General features: G+C 36.2%; 1 protein-coding gene across 6 annotated transcripts in view; it reads right to left on the reverse strand.

Moving 5' to 3' along the window:
• LOC127872807 (papilin-like) overlaps positions 1-22,187 on the reverse strand; it is a 353,664-nt gene that overhangs the window by 278,682 nt on the left and 52,795 nt on the right. For all 6 annotated transcript variants that reach the window (XM_052416218.1, XM_052416221.1, XM_052416223.1 and 3 more), the window contains exons 2-4: positions 7,551-7,623; positions 2,229-2,347; positions 28-76 (exon numbers count right to left, since the gene is read on the reverse strand). In XM_052416218.1, the coding sequence (XP_052272178.1) occupies positions 28-76; positions 2,229-2,347; positions 7,551-7,601 (219 nt within the window). In that variant the 5' untranslated portion in view covers positions 7,602-7,623. The remainder of the gene's footprint in view (positions 1-27; positions 77-2,228; positions 2,348-7,550; positions 7,624-22,187) is intronic.

Raw genomic sequence — 22,187 nt, forward strand, 5'->3', positions numbered from 1 at the left:
TCGGAAACAAATTAAACAAGTCTAAACCTGTGTATTGCATATCTCGAAATGTTTGTTTCTTCCCTCACAGGCATCTCTGAAAATGAACATCAAACTTCCTATAATAAGACTTTAATACTATATAGTATATGAAGGACGATTTAACTTAAACTTTTATTATCTTTTATAACATCTTGTTCTTCAATATAATGGTGTTACTTACTTTATAATACATTGATTACATAATGGTAGAAATTTGACACAATGAATGGAAATGCAGAGATTTGACAAAAGGAATGGAAACTTGATCCTGTAAGAATAAACTCATTTAAATTAAACTAGAAATGGCGCGGCAGAGGCCGCCGCGTATCCCCACGCCGCATTTTTGACCCAGGGGCGCCCCAAGGTTGGTAATGGGGCCATGCATAGTTGAGATTAACCGTATTGTCATAAGAGGGGTTCAGTATCAATTTGAAGTGAATCAGTGTAGAAATGAAGAAATTATAGTAAAAGGCAATTTTAGGTGTGTGTGGCCTATGTGGGTGGGGCGCCCCAGGGTTGGTAATGGGGCCATGCATAGCTGAGATTGACCATATTGTCATAAGAGAAGTTAAGTATCAATTTGAAGTGAATTGGTGTAGAAATGAAGAAATTATAGTAAAATGCAATTTTGGGTGGGCGTGGCCTATGTGGGCAGGGCGCCCCAGGGTTGGTAATGGGGCCATGCATAGTTGAGATTGACCGTATTGTCATAAGAGAGGTTCAGTATATATTTGAAGACAATCGGTGTAAAAAAATGAAGAAATTATAGTAAAATAACCTAAGACAAGGGACAAAATTGTCACAAAACCAGGTTTTCATTGTGAAAAAAAAATCTGATAAAGGGAGAAAACTCAAACTGAACTTTTGAAATGAACAAACAAAATTAACTCCCTTTGTAAGTTTGTTTTTAAAAAAAATCTATTTTTAGTCGTGGCGACCTTGACATTGGAGATATTGACGTGATTCTTTCGTGCGACACACCGTCCCATGATGGTGAACAAATGTGCCAAATGATTTTAAAATCTCACAATGAATGACATAGTTATGGCCAGGAAAAGCTCATTTATGGCCATTTTTGACCTTTGAACTCAAAGTGTGACCTTGACCTTGGAGATATTGACGTAATTATTTCGCGCGACACACCCTCCAATGATGGTGAACAAATGTGCCAAATGATTTTAAAATCTGACAATGAACGACATAGTTATGGCCCGGACAAGCTTGTTCCGCCCGCCTGCCAGCCAGCCCACCAGCCAGCCCGCCCGCATTCGCCAATCTAATAACCAGTTTTTTCCTTCGGAAAACCTGGTTAATTTTCCTTCGGAAAACCTGGTTAAAAATGAGTAAAAATCTCTGACCCAGCCCCACCCCAAACCCCATAACTTTTGACCCAGGGGTCAGATCAAAATTGCAAATAGTGCAGGGTCGCTCATATGCTCATAGCTACCATGTGTGTAAGTTTCAAGGTTCTAGTGCTAATAGTGTAGGAGGAGATAGTGGCCAGGACGGACGGACAGGCATACGGCGGAGATAACCACAATATCCCCACATTATTCAAAAAGCCTGGGGTTAAAGAGTAAATCAACATGTAAGTGTTTATTTCTACATAAATATAATATCTGGCATTTAAAGTCAATCACTTTGAATACAAAAGGTTTGATAACAGGAATAGGGACCAACTCTCTGATTATATGAATATGTGAATTTAACCTTCACTGTAACCCAGCTTCCATAACTTTAGCAGCTACAATTTACCTTTGCAATCTATGACTCTCACAATGTCTCTACCTGAATCTGACTCTAACTCCTTACCTACAGGAACAATATTTTACCTTTGCAATCCATGACCCTCACAATGTCTCTACCCGAATCTGACACCAACTCCTTACCTACAGAAACAATACCTGTGAAATCCATGACCTTCACAATGTCTCTACCTGAATCTGACACCAACTCCTTACCTACAGAAACAATACCTGTGAAATCCATGACCTTCACAATGTCTCTCCTTGAATCTTACTCCATCTTTATACCTTCAGGAGCAACACATTACCTGTGCAATCCATGACCCTTACAGTGTCTCGACCTGAATCTGACTCCACCTCCATACCTACAGGAGCAATACATTACCTGAGCAATCCATGACCCTCACAATGTCTCTACCTCAATCTGACTCCACCTCCATACCTATAGGAACAATACATTACCTGAGCAATCCATGACCCTCACAATGTCTCGTCTTGAATTTGACTCCACCCCCGCATGTTCGAGAGCAGCCTGAATATTCACCCCATTCACTCCATCTTCCAAATACACCAATCGAGTACTAAAAGAACAAACATATAATGGTTTCCTTCCTTTACTAAATAGTGTATCAATTTTAAACATATTTCTGCATTGCACCGTTCTCCATACAAAATTTAGTAGACAGTTATATTTTCAACGTAGCCAGCAACTAAGAACTAAATCGTGAGTTTTTTGCGCTGTTTTGAATTGATATTTTGGGAAAAGTAGCTGGCGCTAGATTGTTAGTAACAGCTGAAATCGCCAGCTGCCGGTGCTTCCAGAGAACATTGCATTGGATAAGCAATGTGGTTATATATATATACACCGTATAAAGTTTATCAACCAGTTTCAGATAATCAGCAGTTCCGATTAATTTCCATTAAATTTTTATCCCCACGCTTTTCAAAAATTGTGTCCCTTCAGAAATATCTGGACAAGACCTTTCCGTGCGGATAAATTATTTTACCCCTGTGACCTTGACCTTGGGCCAGTTTTCAGGTTTTGAAATCTGCGACCGCGATTCGAAAAGGCTCATATCTATTGTGTCCCTTCAGATATTGCTTTCATATTGGAATGCATGTGTATCTGGACAACACCTTTCCATGGGCATAAAAAATGTACTTCTGTGACCTTGGCCTTGAACTTGGGGCCAGTTTTCAGGTTTTGAAATAAATAAATTAAAATATATAAGAAAGATGTATTATAGTAACCTATGGAAAAATCAATACTGGTATGAATGATAAATTGACCCAGGGGCGCCCCAGGGTTGGTCATGGGGCCATGCATAGTTGAGATTGACCGTATTGACATAAGAGAGGTTCAGTATCAATTTGAAGTAAATCGGTGTAGAAATGAAGAAATTATAGTAAAAGCCAATTTTGGGTGGGTGTGGCCTATGTGGGTGGGGCGCCCAGGGTTGGAAATGGGGCCATGCATAGTTGAGATTGACTGTATTGTCATAAAAGAAGTTCAGTATCAATTTGAAGTGAAGTGAATCCGGCATGACCCATATTTGAACTTAACCTACATATCATCTGGACACAACTTCTGACCGAATTAGGTGAAGATCGGATGAAAACTACTTCAATTAGAGAGCGGACACCATGCTAAATGCTTGAATGCACTAAGTAACCTCATGACCTCGTTTTTGACCCAGCATGACCCATATTCGAACTTGACCTACATATCATCTAGACTCAACTTCTGACCAAATTAGGTGAAGATCGGAGGAAAACTACTTCAATTAGAGAGCAGACACCATGCTAAATGCTTGAAATGCACTAAGTGACCTTGTGACCTCGTTTTTGACCTGGCATGACCCATATTTGAACTTGACCCACATTTCATCTAGACACAAATTCTGACCAAATTAGGTGAAGATCGGATGAAAACTACATCAATTAGAGAGCGGAAACCATGCTAAATGCTTGAAATGCACTAAGTAACCTCATGACCTCGTTTTTGACCCGGCATGAGCCATATTCGAACTTGACCTACATATCATCTAGACTCAACTTCCGACCAATTAGGTGAAGATCGGATGAAAACTACTTCAATAAGAGAGCGGACACCATGGTAAATGCTTGAAATGCACTAAGTGACCTTGTGACCTCGTTTTTATCCCTGCATGACCCATATTTAAACTTGACCTACATATCATCTAGACACAACTTCTGACCAAATTAGGTGAAGATCGGATGAAAACTACTTCAATTAGAGAGCGTACACCATGCTAAATGCTTGAAATGCACTAAGTAACCTCGTGACCTCGTTTTTGACACGGCATGACCCATATTCGAACTTGACCTTCATTATATCTAGACACAACTTCTGACCAAATTTGGTGAAGATCGGATGAAAACTACTTCAATTAGAGAGCAGACACCATGGTAAATGCTTGAAATGCACTAAGTGACCTCGTGACCTCGTTTTGAACCCTGCATGACCAATATTTGAACCTGACCTACATATCATCTAGACACAACTTCTGACCACATTAGGTGAAGATCGGATGAAATCAACTTCAATTAGAGAGCAGACCATGCTAAATGCTTGAAATGCACCAAGTAACCTCGTGACCTGGTTTTTGACACGGCATGACCCATATTCAAACTTGACCTACATATCATCTAGACAACATCTTCTGACAAAATTTGGTAAAGATCGGATGAAAACTACTTCAATTAGAGAGCGGACACCATGCTAAATGCTTGAAATGCACTAAGTGACCTCGTGACCTAGTTTTTGACCCAGCATTACCCATATTTGAACTTGACCTACATATCATCTAGACACAACTTCTGACCAAATTTGCTGAAGGTCGGGTGAAAACTACTTCAATAAGAGAGCAGACACCTTGCTTAATCCTTAAAATGCACTTAGTGACCCCGTGACCTAGTTTCTGACCCAGCATGACCCATATTCGAAGTTGACCTAGATATCATCTAGACACAACTTCTGACCAAATTAGGTGAAGATCGGATGAAAACTACTTCAATTAGAGAGCAGACACCATGCTAAATGCTTGAAATGCACAAAGTGACATCGTGACCTCGTTTTTGATCCTGCATGACCCATATTCGAAATTAATCTACATATCATCTGGACACAACTTCTGACCGAATTAGGTGAAGATCGGATGAAAACTACTTCAATTAGAGAGTGCACACCATGCTAAATGCTTGAATGCACTAAGTAACCTCATGACCTCGTTTTTGACTCAGCATGACCCATATTCGAACTTGACCTACATATCATCTAGAGTCAACTTCTGACCAAATTAGGTGAAGATCGGATGAAAACTACTTCAATTAGAGAGCGGACACCATGCTAAATGCTTGAAATGCACTAAGTGACCTTGTGACCTCGTTTTTGACCTGGCATGACCCATATTTGAACTTGACCCACATATCATCTAGACACAACTTCTGACCAAATTAGGTGAAGATCGGATGAAAACTACATCAATTAGAGAGCGGACACCATGCTAAATGCTTGAAATGCACTAGGTAACCTCATGACCTCGTTTTTGACCCGGCATGAGCCATATTCGAACTTGACCTACTTATCATCTAGAAACAACTTCCGACCAAATTAGGTGAAGATTGGATGAAAACTACTTCAATAAGAGAGCGGACACCATGGTAAATGCTTGAAATGCACTAAGTGACCTTGTGACCTCGTTTTTATCCCTGCATGACCCATATTTAAACTTGACCTACATATCATCTAGACACAACTTCTGACCAAATTAGGTGAAGATCAGATGAAAACTACTTCAATTAGAGAGCAGACACCATGCTAAATGCTTGAAATGCACTAAGTAACCTCGTGACCTAGTTTTTGACTTGGCATGACCCATATTCGAACTTGACCTTCATTATATCTAGACACAACTTCTGACCAAATTTGGTGAAGATCGGATGAAAACTACTTCAATTAGAGACCGGACACCATGGTAAATGCTTGAAATGCACTAAGTGACCTCGTGACCTCGTTTTGAACCCTGCATGACCCATATTTGAACTTGACCTACATATCATCTAGACACTGACCAAATTAGGTGAAGATCGGATGAAAACAACTTCAATTAGAGAGCAGACTATGCTAAATGCTTAAAATGTACCAAGTAACCTCGTGACCTGGTTTTTGACACGGCATGACCCATATTCAAACTTGACCTACATATCATCTAGACAACATCTTCTGACAAAATTTGGTAAAGATCGGATGAAAACTACTTCAATTAGAGAGCGGACACCATGCTAAATGCTTGAAATGCACTAAGTGACCTCGTGACCTAGTTTTTGACCCAGCATTACCCATATTTGAACTTGACCTACATATCATCTAGACACAACTTTTGACCCAATTTGCTGAAGGTCGGGAGAAAACTACTTCAATTAGAGAGCGGACACCTTGCTTAATACTTAAAATGCACTAAGTGACCCTGTGACCTAATTTCTGACCCAGCATGACCCATATTCGAAGTTGACCTAGATATTGTCTAGACACAACTTCTGACCAAGTTTGGTGAAGATCGGATTAAAACTATTTGAATTAGAGAGCGGACACTGCTGCGGACGCCGCCCGCCCGCCGCCAATGGTGAAAATATAATACGTCGGGCGTATAAAAATGAGTAAAAATGTCTGACCCGGCCCCAACCCAACCCCCATCACTTTTGACCCAGGGGTCAGATCAAAATAGTTCAGGGTCGCATATATGCTCATTGCTACCATGTGTGCAAGTTTCAAGGTTCTAGTGCTTATAGTGTAAGAGGAGATAGTGGCCAGGACGGACGGAAGACGGAGATAACCACAATATCCCCACTTTTTCTCCGAAAAGCGTGGGGATAAAAATTGAATGCCTTCTGTCAGTCACTTACTCCTATCCCTTTGGATTAAAAAAAAATCACTGTAGAAAATTATTCTTTTGTGAAGTTCGTTTCTGAGGTTAACAATAACTAATAATGTATGCTTTTTTTTGCTATTTGTGGTCAATAATCGTGTAGCGTTTAAAATTATTTAGGTTTAACTTATGGCCATAAACGTTAACAAAATAACGCGATTGACAATTGAGAGAGAGAAAGAGACTATCTTTATGGCGAAATGTGAGGTGGTGAGGTTCGTTTAAAGCCTTCAAATATGGAAATTTCGAAATCATTAAAGTTAGCATACTTATATTGAAAAACAATTTTAAATTTATGCATTTTTGAATACTTCTCTCACATTTTAGGTACGCTTATGAAATTGAATAACTACATGTAAATGCACATTAATTACATAAAGCACCAACAATGTGACTTATCTGCAACACGACGTGTAAACCATATTAAAGAAAGAACCCTTTGAAAAGTCCGCACATAGAGCTCGGTACAGGGAATAAGTCAAAAGTAGGACCCAAAAGGTTAACGTAAACGTCAAGTAATTTCTCTGAGTTTCTCAACAATTCAATTATTTTCAGCCGTATCAAAAAGGACAATGAAGCCAATGAAATCATATTTCTACACACATTGTATAAATAGGATCTAACTAGACTACTGTAATTTTCTCCAAATAAAAAATTTCGCATTGACTAGTTTCCTTTCCAGAGCTTTTCATCCCCGGATGCTACATTGGCTCAATTTGTGTACACCTCTAAAACAGGTGGAACAGTGTTTAAAGACGGTGCGGGAATCAATATTCAGTTATGCACCACCACTATTCAAGCATTTTCATAATAAACGACAACAAAATGATCTTACCGAAAGCAATAGACAGACAGCTGACAGCGACACGCGATCTCGTGACGTCATGTCTCGGCGTCATAAAGCTGAGCTGAAATGCAAAGTTGCTTGCTAAATTGCATAATAGCCTATGTACAATGAAGCACACGTTAGATTTTGATTTAAAAGATTGGCCTGGTAAATTAGACGAGTTATACAGTGTGTATATATTGGTTTTCTAAACTCCTTAACAAGTTGTTGTTACTGTCTACGACCGTATTAGTGCAATATCTCTCGCTACAAGCATTATGGTATTCTTTATTGGCAAGCGCATTGTGTATTTTACAATTATTGTTAAAATGGTTATACTATCTAATGCATCTTTGTTAAAGTCCTTTTTCTGAATTTATGTTAAAGAGTCATCAAATGCAAATTGAAAACGTTCCTACAACATTCTAAAACACAGAGAATTTGCTGTACCGGGGGTAAGTGCCGACTGCTTAATTTGTCCACTTATAAACGGACAAAACACGTTATGTTCACAGCACGCGTTCTTCGCAAATCACGTGCGTAGTTAGCACACTTACTTATCAATCACGTTGACCTTACAATAACCACATGTCAAATTGAATAACAACGTATTAACTCATGTCTATTAGCTAAATGTTCCCTTAAAATGTAACTTCGGAATAAAAACATTAACGAATAGATTATGTCATTTAACAAAATTAAGACCGGCTATAAAGGCTCTGTCTGCCTGTGGTATTTGAGCTTTTTGAACCATTTCGGGAGTTTTTTAACAATAAAGAAGACGAGTCGGTCTCGGAATTTTTACCAAACGACATTTGTTTGAGTTATCATTGACACGACATAAACACGACACGTGTCACATTTATCACTAGTACAGCCGAAATATAAAACTATTATATGAGCACGAAATCTTTTCACTAAACGAAGACTTGTTGAGAAAGTACGAATGGGGACGAGTCTGTGCGACATGTGAAGACATGTGGACGAGTGTGCGTCCGAGGCAAGTCCTCAAAAAAGCACCAAACACTTGTTACGTCGCTGAACGATGTTACGCAGCAACACGCTATGATATTTGAAGACTTGTCCATGGAGAGGGAGCGAGATAACTTTGACATGGAGAGTGAGCGAGATAACTTTGACATGGAGAGTGAGCGAGATAACTTTGACGTGTTGTCCATGGAGAGGGAGCGAGATAACTTTGACGTGTTGTCCATGGAGAGTGAGCGAGATAACTTTGACGTGTTGTCCATGGAGAGGGAGCGAGATAACTTTGACGTGTTGTCCATGGAGAGTGAGCGAGATAACTTTGACGTGTTGTCCATGGAGAGGGAGCGAGATAACTTTGACGTGTTGTCCATGGAGAGGGAGCGAGATAACTTTGACGTGTTGTCCATTGAGAGTGAGCGAGATAACTTTGACGTGTTGTCCATGGAGAGGGAGCGAGATAACTTTGACGTGTTGCCCATGGAGAGGGAGCGAGATAACTTTGACGTGTTGTCCATGGAGAGGTAGCGAGATAACTTTGACGTGTGTACGAGATGAAAAAGTCGCCAAGAAGCGGCGAGATTTTTAAACATATTAAAATTCTCGCCGATTCAAACAGAGTTCTGGCGGCATAATATGACATCACTGCAAAATAGAAAGCTATGCGCAGAAGATCTACACATTAAATGATGAGGTCTGGACAGGCACAGCTCATCAGAGCTCCAGCATCAAATTCGCTACAGAGTGACAGGGTCGTACGTTCCTTGGATGGAAACCATTTAAAACGATGTGATTAACGAGCACATCAGAAAATGCAGACAGAATGCATTAATGGTTGAGTCAGGACATGAACCTCTCACACTATGTTGAATAACATAAAAACAACACAGCTATTATCCAAGCAAATTATCACATGTTTATATTAAGCCTATTTGAAATGCATTATATAACTAATTATTGACAAACAAAGGTGCATATTTGAGGTATAACAATAGCCTTGGCTTATTTATAAATAAATAAGTAAATGAATAAATAAATAAATAAATTCAAAAATTAATAAATTAATTAATAAATTAATAAATAAATTAATTAATAAATACATATATACATGTATACATGAATACGTGCATTCATTTATCATTTATTATTATAAAATAAATCATTAATAGATATATCGTTGATATTATGTTTTCGAGTAATTGGTATAATAATAGATACCGTTTCGATATATCCAATTCTTTAAAAATATTTAAAATAGTTGACACATTCACAATTCCGTTTGCACTTCCTTCCAAAATAACATGGGATATATTGCAACATGAAAAAGAAGCTTCATTAAAGCACTTTTCCAAAGTGTCAAACGAATTTATATCCGTCCATGCGAAACAAAAAGGTTGTTCAGGTGCGGAGAACAACGACGCCGTTTCTTGTTGGAATAAAAGGGCCAGATGTGGGTAACACGGGTTCCATGAATGAACCCTACCTAAGGACAAGCTTTTTTTGTTTCAAGAGGCACTGCAATTAGACATGTGACATGTGGCTACATGGGGAGATTTCTAAATATGATTGGCATTGCGAAGGCCTGGAGTGCTTATTCGGCGGATCAAGATATTTTGTCTTGAAAAAGCTAATTTTAAGAGCCATTTCACGTCTTTGATCACGTGTGCGTATTGTTACTTTTGGCAACATCTCTCCACTTTTCGCCACAACGGCGTGCTCCTCAGCGTTTCATAAACATTTTACCAAACTGACATCTTAATCGTCAATTAATTTAATCACTGAAAGACTCGTTCATACATATCATCCATTTGATTAAAAAATAAAATAACAAGAAACACTAGAACAGTATTTTCTTATTTAGTCAACACACGCAAGAGATTATGACATTAAGAATATTCGACATCGCAATGAATTTGCAATTTCCATGTTGCTTCCTCAATCTAGGTGGCAATTTTATCATACACTGTGAGTTTTTGAAAGAATGAATTATGGATGCTGCTTATTTCAGAGTAGAACGATTTGCCACGGTTTACCGCTTCAGATGATTAAGGACTACATTGACTTATACTAATTGATCATTACCGCCGCCGTGGCTGATGTTATAATTACGGGCAATTTAAATGACATTTAAGTACAATTTGGATTTGGAACGCAGCAATATATCAGCAAGTAAACCGAGTCAAGAAAATCATACGATTTATGAATACGGGACTTCTAGTGTTTTCATTACACAACCAAGTATAGGCTCAGATTAAGAATGTATGCATGTCAGCTGGACAAAGTAATAATATGCGACAGATGAACACACTAGTCAGTCGCCTGTGATTAATGACACCCAGAAACCCTAAACGCCTTTAACCAGGTTATCAATGAGACCCAGTACCGACAAAATCAAAGTTGTACCGAAGAACGTCTTTTCTTGGATGTAATTTGGTTGTTACATCAGCTTGAAAAGTTAACTCACAATGCCAATCAAATGGAAGTTTAATATTAATCATTTGAAAATATGGGATATCATTTTAAATGAATGTTTATATAAGACGTATAAAGTTCTTGATTAATGCGACTTCTTATTTTCAAAGGCATGGAGTGTAAGCAATACGAATGACATGTCTGCAGCAGGTTTTGAGACCCCAGTCATTTCGACGAGTATGGGAATAAAGGTATTAAATGTAGACGAAGAACCAGGCTGAACTCAATAACTCACGAACATAGCATAGTGTCGCCAAAAGGTAGCTCAGCGCCTTTAGGAATGGTGATAGAAGTATTGCTGATACTAAAACATTTTCACTTTTCGTGCATGGGTTATTTGCTTTTGTTTCTACTATTTTTCTAATTTTATAATAACCCGATAGAAATTAAGATATTAAAGTCGATTTCGCGTTAAAATGATTGTAAAGAACACGTGTGATTGACGCTCCGTTTATTTTTTTGTCCAGGTATTATAGTGTGATACAAAAACACAAGGTCATTAACCCGCGTAAAGATTCATATTCATAAATAGATATTCTTCCTAAGCTTTCAAAGGAATGGAGTTTGGAAATAACTTTCGCAAACATCACAGCATTATCTGTATTAACAATTCTTTTTTCAGACTTCATTAATGGAATTGTCGTTGACGTCCTTATATTAATATACTAAAGGTCTCTGTTGCGCCATAAATTGCTTTATTTAACTTTATGCTGTTAAGAATATAATTATACTTAAATAATTGGAATATGATGAACATAAACATTATAACAATGAAAACTCATATATACACCACCCGAATTTAGTACATTCCGATAAGATGCATAATCATAATATCTAAAATTCAACGCGTCTATGCAAAACAAATTCGGGATTAAACCCTTGCATGGTTTAATGCGATTGGTGGGCGAATACTTCACAGCTTCTTCATATAACAAGTTTTAATTTTACAAGCGTTTCATTTATTCTTATCTGAATGTATGCCCACTAATATGTGCATATTTGAAATCTATTTAGTACACATATGTAGTACATTTTACCTGTATTTAGTTGTGTTTTTTTGTTTTAAGCGATGAACAGCCTCGACACTTTATAACATACTATTTTGGTTTAAATCATCGAATATCTCGTGACTGTCGAAACGTTCAGATTATAAATATGTCTTCAACATTCATGGTCCTTAAATTTCAAGTTGAAAACACTTCAAATAGTTAAAACTCGCATCATCGAGTATGATACCGATCGATACTGCTTTTATCTTCTCGGCAAGATACATCTTAAGATGGAGGACCTCCACATTCATAACTTCTCACAAGATCATTGAAGAATGGTGTCAATGTCCTCATCACTAAAGCTATTGTGGAACTGATAATGGACAAAGCTATCAAATGATGGAGTTAACAGATCAGGATTGTCGGCGGTCCCGATCAGTGTGGCCAGGTTATTATTGCGCTGACAGATCGTGTTAGTGAAGCCCCTGCTTAACAAATTATACAGGACGAAACGGCGAGATTAAAAGATTTATGGGCGTCATTACAGTGGCATATGCTGATTTGAATAATATGGTGAAACGTGTTTAACTATAAAAACTACATTGTAAAATGTCCATTCAACATTCAACAATACAAGGGATGTCGTCAGACTACTTGACACCTTAGCTATTATTTTCATTACTCCGGCTCGAAGAGATGTTTAGAAACCAACGGCCGACCTTACATAAACGACGACATGTTTAAAAGTTTTTCATTATGTCAACAAATCGTGCAAATCTTGCACATCTTCCACTCGCCATTTCATCTGAATATACATCTGCTTGAAAAAGCCCTAAGTTACTCGACATAATATGAAGTGCATATTTAGTTTGCTATTTTTTCACCGAAACAGTTTTATGAACCAGATTATGAATAAAAAAATCAAATTGAATATATATCGTCAAAAGTAATAATTTAATAATATAGTTAGAGCATTTTCAGACCGAATACATTTTAAGAGCTAATACTTGAACAAGCTCATACAGTGAAAACAGTTTAAAACTCAGTTTTGAACAATCTGATCATATACAATTATTGCTTTATTATTTACAGCCCTTGACAAATCTTTTAATTCCGTTGCTAGTACATGTTTTATGATTAATATACAAGACAGGCTGGGGAAATATAAATAAGGAGTTTTATTTAATATGGTCAAAATACAGGATATAGATTTTCGAAAACAATATTTGTCTTACGCCTGTTTATCGATGTTTTAAATTATTAACTACGTATAACAAAATCATCAACTTAAAAGCAATAATCAACTGTATCAAATCGCTGGGTTATAATAGCATATATAGGCATACAGGCATTTCCCCAGGCGGTTTTAGAACAGCGGGTGCGCGGTGCTTGGAGTTCAAAAGCAATCTCCCCGCGGCGCTTGTTTTCCCGATCATGTCGCCGCGACGCTTGAAAATTTCACAAGCGCTCGCAAGCTCTGATCCGAATGTTGTCTGCATTCGGCCGACGACCAGATAAAACGCGCACGCGCTAATCAGCGGTGTGTGCATAATGGGCTTTGATAAGATGTGCGAACGATTTACGGGTCGTTTATGGGGGTCAATTATGGTGTTTGTCCCCTAATTATGGGCGATAATGATCGATTACTACCGGTACTAGTGGCGTAACAGCAGTTAAAGTTATGCTCAATTGGTTTGTTTGTTTTATTTTAATTGTTAACGACGATTTTAGAGGTACTTCAAAAATAAACAGTTACTTTTGTTTGTTGCGGTTGTGGGTAATTTAAGTTATAATTACAATTAACTGGAATTAGAAGTCTCATTTGATTGCTCCCGCCCACTACAAATGTTTTCACACTATTTTTTTCATCGGCGACTATAACTTTACAGTACTGACACTTAATTTATTCAGATCATATAGTTTCTTTCGTATTTACGGAATACGCTAATAACAGCTAAATACCTGCAACACATTTTTCTTTAGTTTTTGTGCATGACAGAATGATTAGGTCTAAGAAACGACCAGTCCCTGTCTCTGGCAAATCTGTGATAACTAATTTCTAGGTCAGGATTAATAATGAACCGTCGCTGTCAGAGAGTTCAATAAGTGAACGTGAAAGTGTCCAGGACGTAGCAAGTGATCATGAGACTTCCCAACCACCAACAAAGCGGTCCAAGCAGCGTGCCAGTGGGTTCGATAGTAGTTGGAAGCAAGATTTTCCATGGGTCACAGAAGTTGAAGGAGGTAAGAGTGTTGAGTTCTTTACCGCACTTGGGTTATATAACAAGCATTTAACTTTTCACAAATGAGTCGCGCTCTGAGAAAAGGGGGTTTAATGCATGTGCGTAAAGTGACGTCACAGATTAGCCTGTGCAGTTCGCAAATGAGTAGCGCTCTGAGAAAAGGGGGTTTAATGCATGTGCGTAAAGTGACGTCACAGATTAGCCTGTTCAGTTCGCAAATGAGTAGCGCTCTGAGAAAAGGGGGTTTAATGCATGTGCGTAAAGTGACGTCCATGATTAGCCTGTTCATTTCAGATAATTACATTTTAATATGAACGCATAAATAAATGTAACTTTTCAAACATGCAATGGAATATTTAATACAACAGTTGTTTGAAAATTAAAATATTTTGTAGGTATGATGTGCTCTTTGTGCATTCGTCACATGTGCAGACCTGCGCGTTCAGCAATCGGTAGTGCCCCGTGGGTAGATGTGCCTTGCACTTGGATAGCAAGGGACTCACTTAATCGCCATCAGAGGACAGAGACCCACTCCCAGGCCAAACTTCTGGAGGCAAACCGCCTGGCTCCAAGAAATCTGGTGGGGCAGCTTGAAGAGATGGGCTCTCTACAGAAAAGTGCTAGGATCGCAGCATTCAAGAATTTGTACTGGTTGATGAAGCAGGAAGTTCCTCACACAACAAACTACCTCCCTCTTAATGATCTTGGTAAGTAACTGCGCATTATGATATTCGGACATTGCTTATTTTAATATTTTCTATATCAATAAAGAGCATTTCATAAAGTTGCTTGCTACAATCTTAATGTATTAGTAAATAAATACAAAGACAAGCTAACACTTGGAATATCAATAATTAATCTGTTTCCAACTCATTTCCAGTTGTACCGGCCTTTTGTGCAGCAGCTGATGTCCAACATAGAAGAGCGATTTCCAGACTTGCCATTGCTGGCTTTCAACACCACCAAGTTCCCCACTGGAGATATGGGCAACCATGGCGAACAGGACATCAAGGTAATGTACTAAACTAGAACATGATATTTACAGTCAACCAATATAATTTCAAAGATGTACTCCATTATAATTTATTGTTAATTATCAGATTGTGTGACAATATTTATAAAATCAATCAGTGTAACTTTTTTATTGTTTAGAAACTGGCTGACCACTTCAACCTTCCCGTTGACGCAACACTGCACAACTGGAGGCAGGTTCGAGGCAGCCTACAGGGCACATAGAAGAAGGCTGAAGAGGCAATGGAGTGGGTGACCATCCATTTGCGTAATAGCCACGACCAGCTCTACAAGCTGGCACCCGTTGGCTTGCTCCTCCCTACATCTACAGCTGGTAGGTACTTGACTAGGCTATCAAGAGCACAATAACAAACGAATGATGTTTTTGTTTTGCTTAAATATCTCTTTGTTCTTAAATCAAAGCGATTCATTAGATATTATTTCAGAGTAGTTTACAATATTGTGTGTATTTCAGACTGCGAGAGGGGATTCAGCACGATGAAAAGGATAAAGACGGAGAATCGTGCTCGCATGAAGTCTGCTGTCCTCAATGCACTGATGACGGTCAGCATTGAAGGGCCAGACATTGAGGCAGTAGACTTCGGGAAAATGGTGGATGCCTGGCACAAGGAGAAGCCTCGCAGAACAGTGTTTTGAACATGTAATATGTGACTGTATTGTTGTTGTTTTTCAATCATGTTTTGCTTGCTAATGTCTACTGTTATTCTGCTTTTTATTTAATATTTAAATACATGACTTGAATGAAATAAATTGAGGACAAATAAATAAATAAAAAAAAGAGAAAATGTTGTGTTTTAGAAGCTCCAAGGTAGTGTAGATTTTGATTTAGAACAGTTAAAAACAATAAAAAAAATCGACACGCGGAATGGGACAAGCCCCCTTCCGCACCAACCCCCGTCCACGCTGTCTTTCCGCTGTGCCTGCCCAATTTCCTGGGGAAATGCCTGTATATATATATATATATATATATATATATATATATATATATATATATATATATATATATATATATATATATATATATATATATATTATAGTTGAAGGTCTGATCAAATATGTTTAAAATGTAGGAGCAGTTCTATTTCCAAAGACATTTAACTCAGTGGGTGCGAATTCGGTTTGTTCATATCTTTTCGGAAGTAATACAATCATACGTGATGCATGAGACAAATTTAAGTGTCCTCAAGTTATATTTGTTTAAGTTTTTTCGATACCGTTACTGGATTTCTTTATTCCAATAAGCATAATCCAAATATAAATCCAATGCTGCAATAAATTGAACACCCACGTAAAATATTAAGATTTAAACCTTTAAAAAAGTTATTTTCAGCATTAGCATTCACGAAACATGACTCGTACATTATATATACTGTCTACATTCTATTTTAGGCTCAGAACAAAATCATCCAAATAAATGTTTTAAGTTCACTTACTGTATTTGCTGCCGCTATCGAATTGAACAATGCGGTTATGTAATTTAAGAGGCGTATTCAGCGTTTATTCAAATTAAGCGACGAGACTAAGCACATTGAAAAATGGAAAAATAACGCACTTATTCGCAAGAGATAGACAAGATACTGTCTCGATACTTTATATAGCTTATCAAGCGCTTATTGCCAGGGACATCGGCCTTTATTCATATATACGGACATAAATTCGATTACATGAACATTTTTATATAATTGACCTTTCGACAACGAGAGTGAAGCCACGCCCCCCGATTTCAAGGGAGGTCACTCCGCCGAAGTCCGTCATAAAACTGGCTACGCGAATCGGTACGTTGGAAGATATTCACAAAGATTTCGGTCCAAATTACATGAAATGTTTCTATTGCTATCATGTTTTATTTAAAATGTGTTAAATGTAATGTATCAAATAGGTGTTTAGCTCCCCTCAAAGATATAGTACCAGAAAGGCCGTTTACCAAAAAGGCTTCCCAAAAAGTCCGCATCAGTGAACCAAAAACGCCTCATGGTATACCAGAAAGGCCATACAATATTTTTATTATCATTGAATAGTTATGCTGAATATAATTATCATATCTATGAAATAGTCATAACTTTTTTATAAGTCTACTTAAAAGTCGTTAATCTATAGTCAAAGTCGGCCAATTATCGCAAATTATCACATACAGTATGCATTGTCGTTTGTCACAATACTTTTCATTGAGTAATAGATGTTTCAGTTTTTTAATTAAAAGCCGTTAATTTTGCAACCGATGGCAATATTGCAAATGTGGCAAAGGTAAGTAAATTTATTATATAAGAAGACAAAGAACGTTATATTGAAATCCGATATAAAACATATCTATAATGCGTTTGGTCAAAATGACCCATGAGCATTGTTATAATCGTGTAACATAGTCAATGTCGTCAAAAAAGTAACATACACAATATATTATTAATTTCCTCTTAAACTATTTTTTGCAATGTTTAAAATATAAGAAGCTGAAAGAATTTTCATGTACAAAAAAAAACTCGCTAATCAGACTGGCTATCAAAGTGTCAAGGGTCATTCACAGTTTGCGGCATCTGTTTTGATAACGGATTAGTAGAAAGCCCACATATGGTGTAAAATGACATTTATTGGCAACTATTGATAATTACATGCGCATTTTAAAATAGTTTCTTAACTTTTAACGATATACAACTAGCTACATTAAATTCGGAAGATTTAAACCGAAAGAAATAAAAATGCTCTATTTTATGTGATATTATTAAAAATTATAACTGATTGTCTTTATTATTACGCATTTCATTAGCATTAATAATCTAGTTAGCAAAGTTTAGAATATTTTTTTATTAGCCGACTGCATTAGAATGTCAAATTTATTTAACGTTAGCCACCTTTGAAAATATGGTTTTAAATGTTCCTTTCTAATTTCTCTATATAGAGGAAAAACAAGTAAAAAGTGATACTCGTTTTCTATAGCGTGTCCGGTGCAAAACTTACATATTCTATTTTCGCGTAGTATCTTATTATGACGACCGTAAAACAAACGTCGAGGTGTTTTGCTTTCGGGCGATAGCTTAATATGTTGAGATTAAGCTGTTCGTTGAGACGACCACAAAGACGAATCCAACGTTTGCATTTTTTAAGATTAGTACCCGTTTAATTGAACGGAAAAAACGTAGTTCCATCTTTTAACCGTTCTGGATACATTGTGTCTGAATAACAAGTGCCATAACAGCACCTTTTAACCATTTTCTTTGTTTAAAACACAGCATTACGTATAAGCTTATGTGACGAACAACGGCGAGTTTGACGGACAAAATGGCGGATAGAAACGGGCCAAATCTATGCAGTAATCTGATTGGTTAATAAGCCTGTCAATCAATCGGCTGTCGAAAGGTCAATTACAAGGACATTGTGAAGAACCTAAATATTTTCTAAGATACATTTCATCAAAATTATTCAAACATTACTGGGCCATTTAAACGGATTTTTGCAAGGACAAGAAAATGACTGACATAAAAATAAAATAAAACTGTATCTGTACTGCATGTGTGACCTTCCGATCCGGACTTTCATAGTTCTATTTCAGTGATGATTTATCAAGGACATGCTTAACATGTGAACATATATACGAACACTTCAGATATAACAAATATGATGAAGCAAACTCTGAAGTTTGTTCAATAAGTCAGTCGACATTCTTTAAACGTTGGTTTGTTTTTCGAAATTCGATGAAAAGAAGAAAGCTATTTAAAGTATAACAACAATGTTTATTTATTTCTAAATAAATAAATAAATAAATAAATAAATAAATAAATAAATAAATAAATAAATAAATAAATAAATAAATAAATAAATAAATAAATAAATAAATAAATAAATAAATAAATAAATAAATAAATAAATAAATAAATAAATAAATAAATAAATAAATAAATAAATAAATAAATAAATAAATAAATAAATAAATAAATAAATAAATAAATAAATAAATAAATAAATAAATAAATAAATAAATGGTATAATGATACATAACGTTTTTAAATATCCAATACATTAACAACTATTTAAAATAGTTGACATATTCACAATTCCTTTTGCACTTGCTTCCAAAATAGCATGGGTATATATTGCTGCAATTTAAGTTTCGCAATAAAAAGAAGCTTAATTTAAATCAATTTCCGAAAGTATCAAACAAATTTATATCCGCCCATGAGAAACAAAAATGTTGTTCGAGTTTGGAGAACAACGACGCCGTTTCTTGTTGAAATAAAAGGGCCAGATGCGGGTACCACGGGTTCCATGCATGTACCCTATCAAAGGACAAGCTTTTGTGTTCAAGAGGCACTGCAGGTAGACATGTGACATGTGGATACATGGGGAGATTTCTAAATATGGCTGGCATTACGAAGGCTCGGAGTGCGTATTCGGTGGATCAAGATCAAGATATTTTGGCTCAAAAAAGCATATTTTAAAAGCTATTTCTCAACTTTGATCACGTGTGCTTATTGTTACTTATTGGCAACTTTTCTTTCCGCTGTTCGTCACAACGGCGTCCTCCCTAGCGTCCCATAAACAATTCACCAAAATGATGTTTAATCTGTTTATATATTTCATCACTAAAATACTCATTTTTAGATATCAACTTTTTAATTAACAAATAAAATAACAAGAAACAATATAACGGTATTTGCTTATTTTGTCTACAAACGCAAGAGATAATGACATTAAGAATATTCGACAAAGCCATGAATTTGCAATTTCCATGTTGCTTCCTCCGTCTTTGTGGCAATTTAATCATGATCTGTCAGTGTTTGCTATGATTTAACAATTGACTGGTACTAATTGATCATTTGCACCGCCGTTGCTGACGTTTTAATTGCTGGCAATTTAAATTCCCTTAAAGTACACTTTGGAAAGGTAGCACACAATGTCAAACAATTTTAAGTTTAATATTAATCTTTTTAAGACAGGAGAATTCCTTTAAAATGTTTATTTAAGACGTATAATGTTATTGATATTACAATGTGAAGTAGATATCACGTTAAAAGAATTGTAAAGAATACCTGTGATTGTCGCTCCGTTCATTTTTTATTAAGGTATTGCTAGATAACAAAACTCAAGGTCATTCACCCGCGTAAATATAAGAATGAAATTGACATTCTTCCTAAGATGTCAAATGAATAGAGTTTGGAAATAACTTTCGCAAACATCACATTATCTGTATTAACAATTCTGTTTTCAGATTTAATTTATAGAATTGTCGTTGACGTACCTAGTCTCTAATATACTAAAGTTCTATGTTGCGCCATTAATTCTTTATTTAACGGTATGCTGTTTTCAAATTCAGAACATAATTATACTTGAATAATTGGAATATAATTAACATAAACATGATAACAATATATACTCATTAATGCATCACAGGAATTAAGTACATTCCGATAAGATGCATAATCATAATATCTTAAATTTAACGCGTCTATGTTAAAATAATTCATTTTAAAACACTTGCATAGATAATTGTGATTGGTGTGCGTATACTTCACAGCTTTTTTATATGACAGGTGTTAATTTGACAAGCGTTTCATTTATTCTTATCTGTGAATGTGTGTTCATGAATATGTGCATATTTGCAATCTTTTTAGTTCATATATGTAGTACATATTACCTGTATAAAGCATTTTTTTTTTAATTTTAAGCGATGGACAACCACGACACCTAATTACATAATATTTCCGTTTAAATCAATGGGTATCTCGTGACTGTCGAAACACTCAGATTATGCATATGTAGTCAACATTAAATGTCCTTAAATGTCAAGTTGAAAACGCTTCAAATAGTTAATAATCGCATCACCAATGATGTTGTCGCTCGATAATGCTTTAATCGTTTGCAAGATTTATCTAAAGAAGGTGGACAACCGCAATCTTCGTAATTTCGTACAAGAACATTTAAGAATGGTGTCAATGTCCTCATTGCTAAAGCTATTGTGACATTGATAATGGGCAAAGCTATCAAATGATGGAGATAACAGATCAGGATTGTCGGCGGTCCCGCTCAGTGTGGCCTGGAAATTATTGCACTGACAGATCGTGTTAGTGAAGACCCTGTTAAACAAATTGTACAGGACGAAACGGCGAGACTGAAAGTTGTATGGGCGTCATTACACCGACATACGCTGATTTGAATAATATGGTATAACGTGATTAACGAAAGAATAGCTCGGTAAATAAGATATAATAAGGATCATTTCAAGTCCGACGTGTTTTTATTAAAATCAAATAATGTGGGCACTATTCAAGGATGATGGGAATGACGTAGAACGCAAATTGAAACATAAATTGTTCACATGTATAACATACAAGTGATTGTTCAACTGGACATTTACATGTAAACTTATTATTATTGTGCTAAACATCCAGTCTTAAAAATATTTGTAGCTTTAATAAAACGATATTTTAATTATCTGCATCAGCCTTAACACAAAATCATAAGGTAAGCCCCAAATAAAGTTGATGTAAGAAGTTACACCGAGATATTTGTGTCATCTTTTTTAATACAAACATACAAAGCGACATGCAATAATTTCTCAATTTAAATTTTCTTATAAAACAAAAGTGATATATTTTTTTTATACGTGACACAATAGATTTAAATAATGATAACTACATTCTGACACATTCATTGCCTATTTAGGTCTTAAAACTGGAAAGAATGACTTGCGTTCTTCCCTTATTCTGTCGTTGAGAAAAAACACCATAATTTTTTAACTTGTAAACAGCTTTGCATTGATAATTAAAAAACAGTTCTTACATATTTTGAAGATTTTGGAAGTGTAAACATGTTTTAAAAAGAAACTATTCAATACTCTTAGGAAAACTAAGTCACCATGTAATACATTTTTTTTCTCGAATTTCCAGCATATTATAATACCGATGTTTATGTTTTTATGAATTGGTGTCTCTTTC

Source organism: Dreissena polymorpha, chromosome 3 (assembly GCF_020536995.1).
Source record: "Dreissena polymorpha isolate Duluth1 chromosome 3, UMN_Dpol_1.0, whole genome shotgun sequence".
In the NCBI taxonomy this organism is placed as follows: domain Eukaryota; kingdom Metazoa; phylum Mollusca; class Bivalvia; order Myida; family Dreissenidae; genus Dreissena; species Dreissena polymorpha.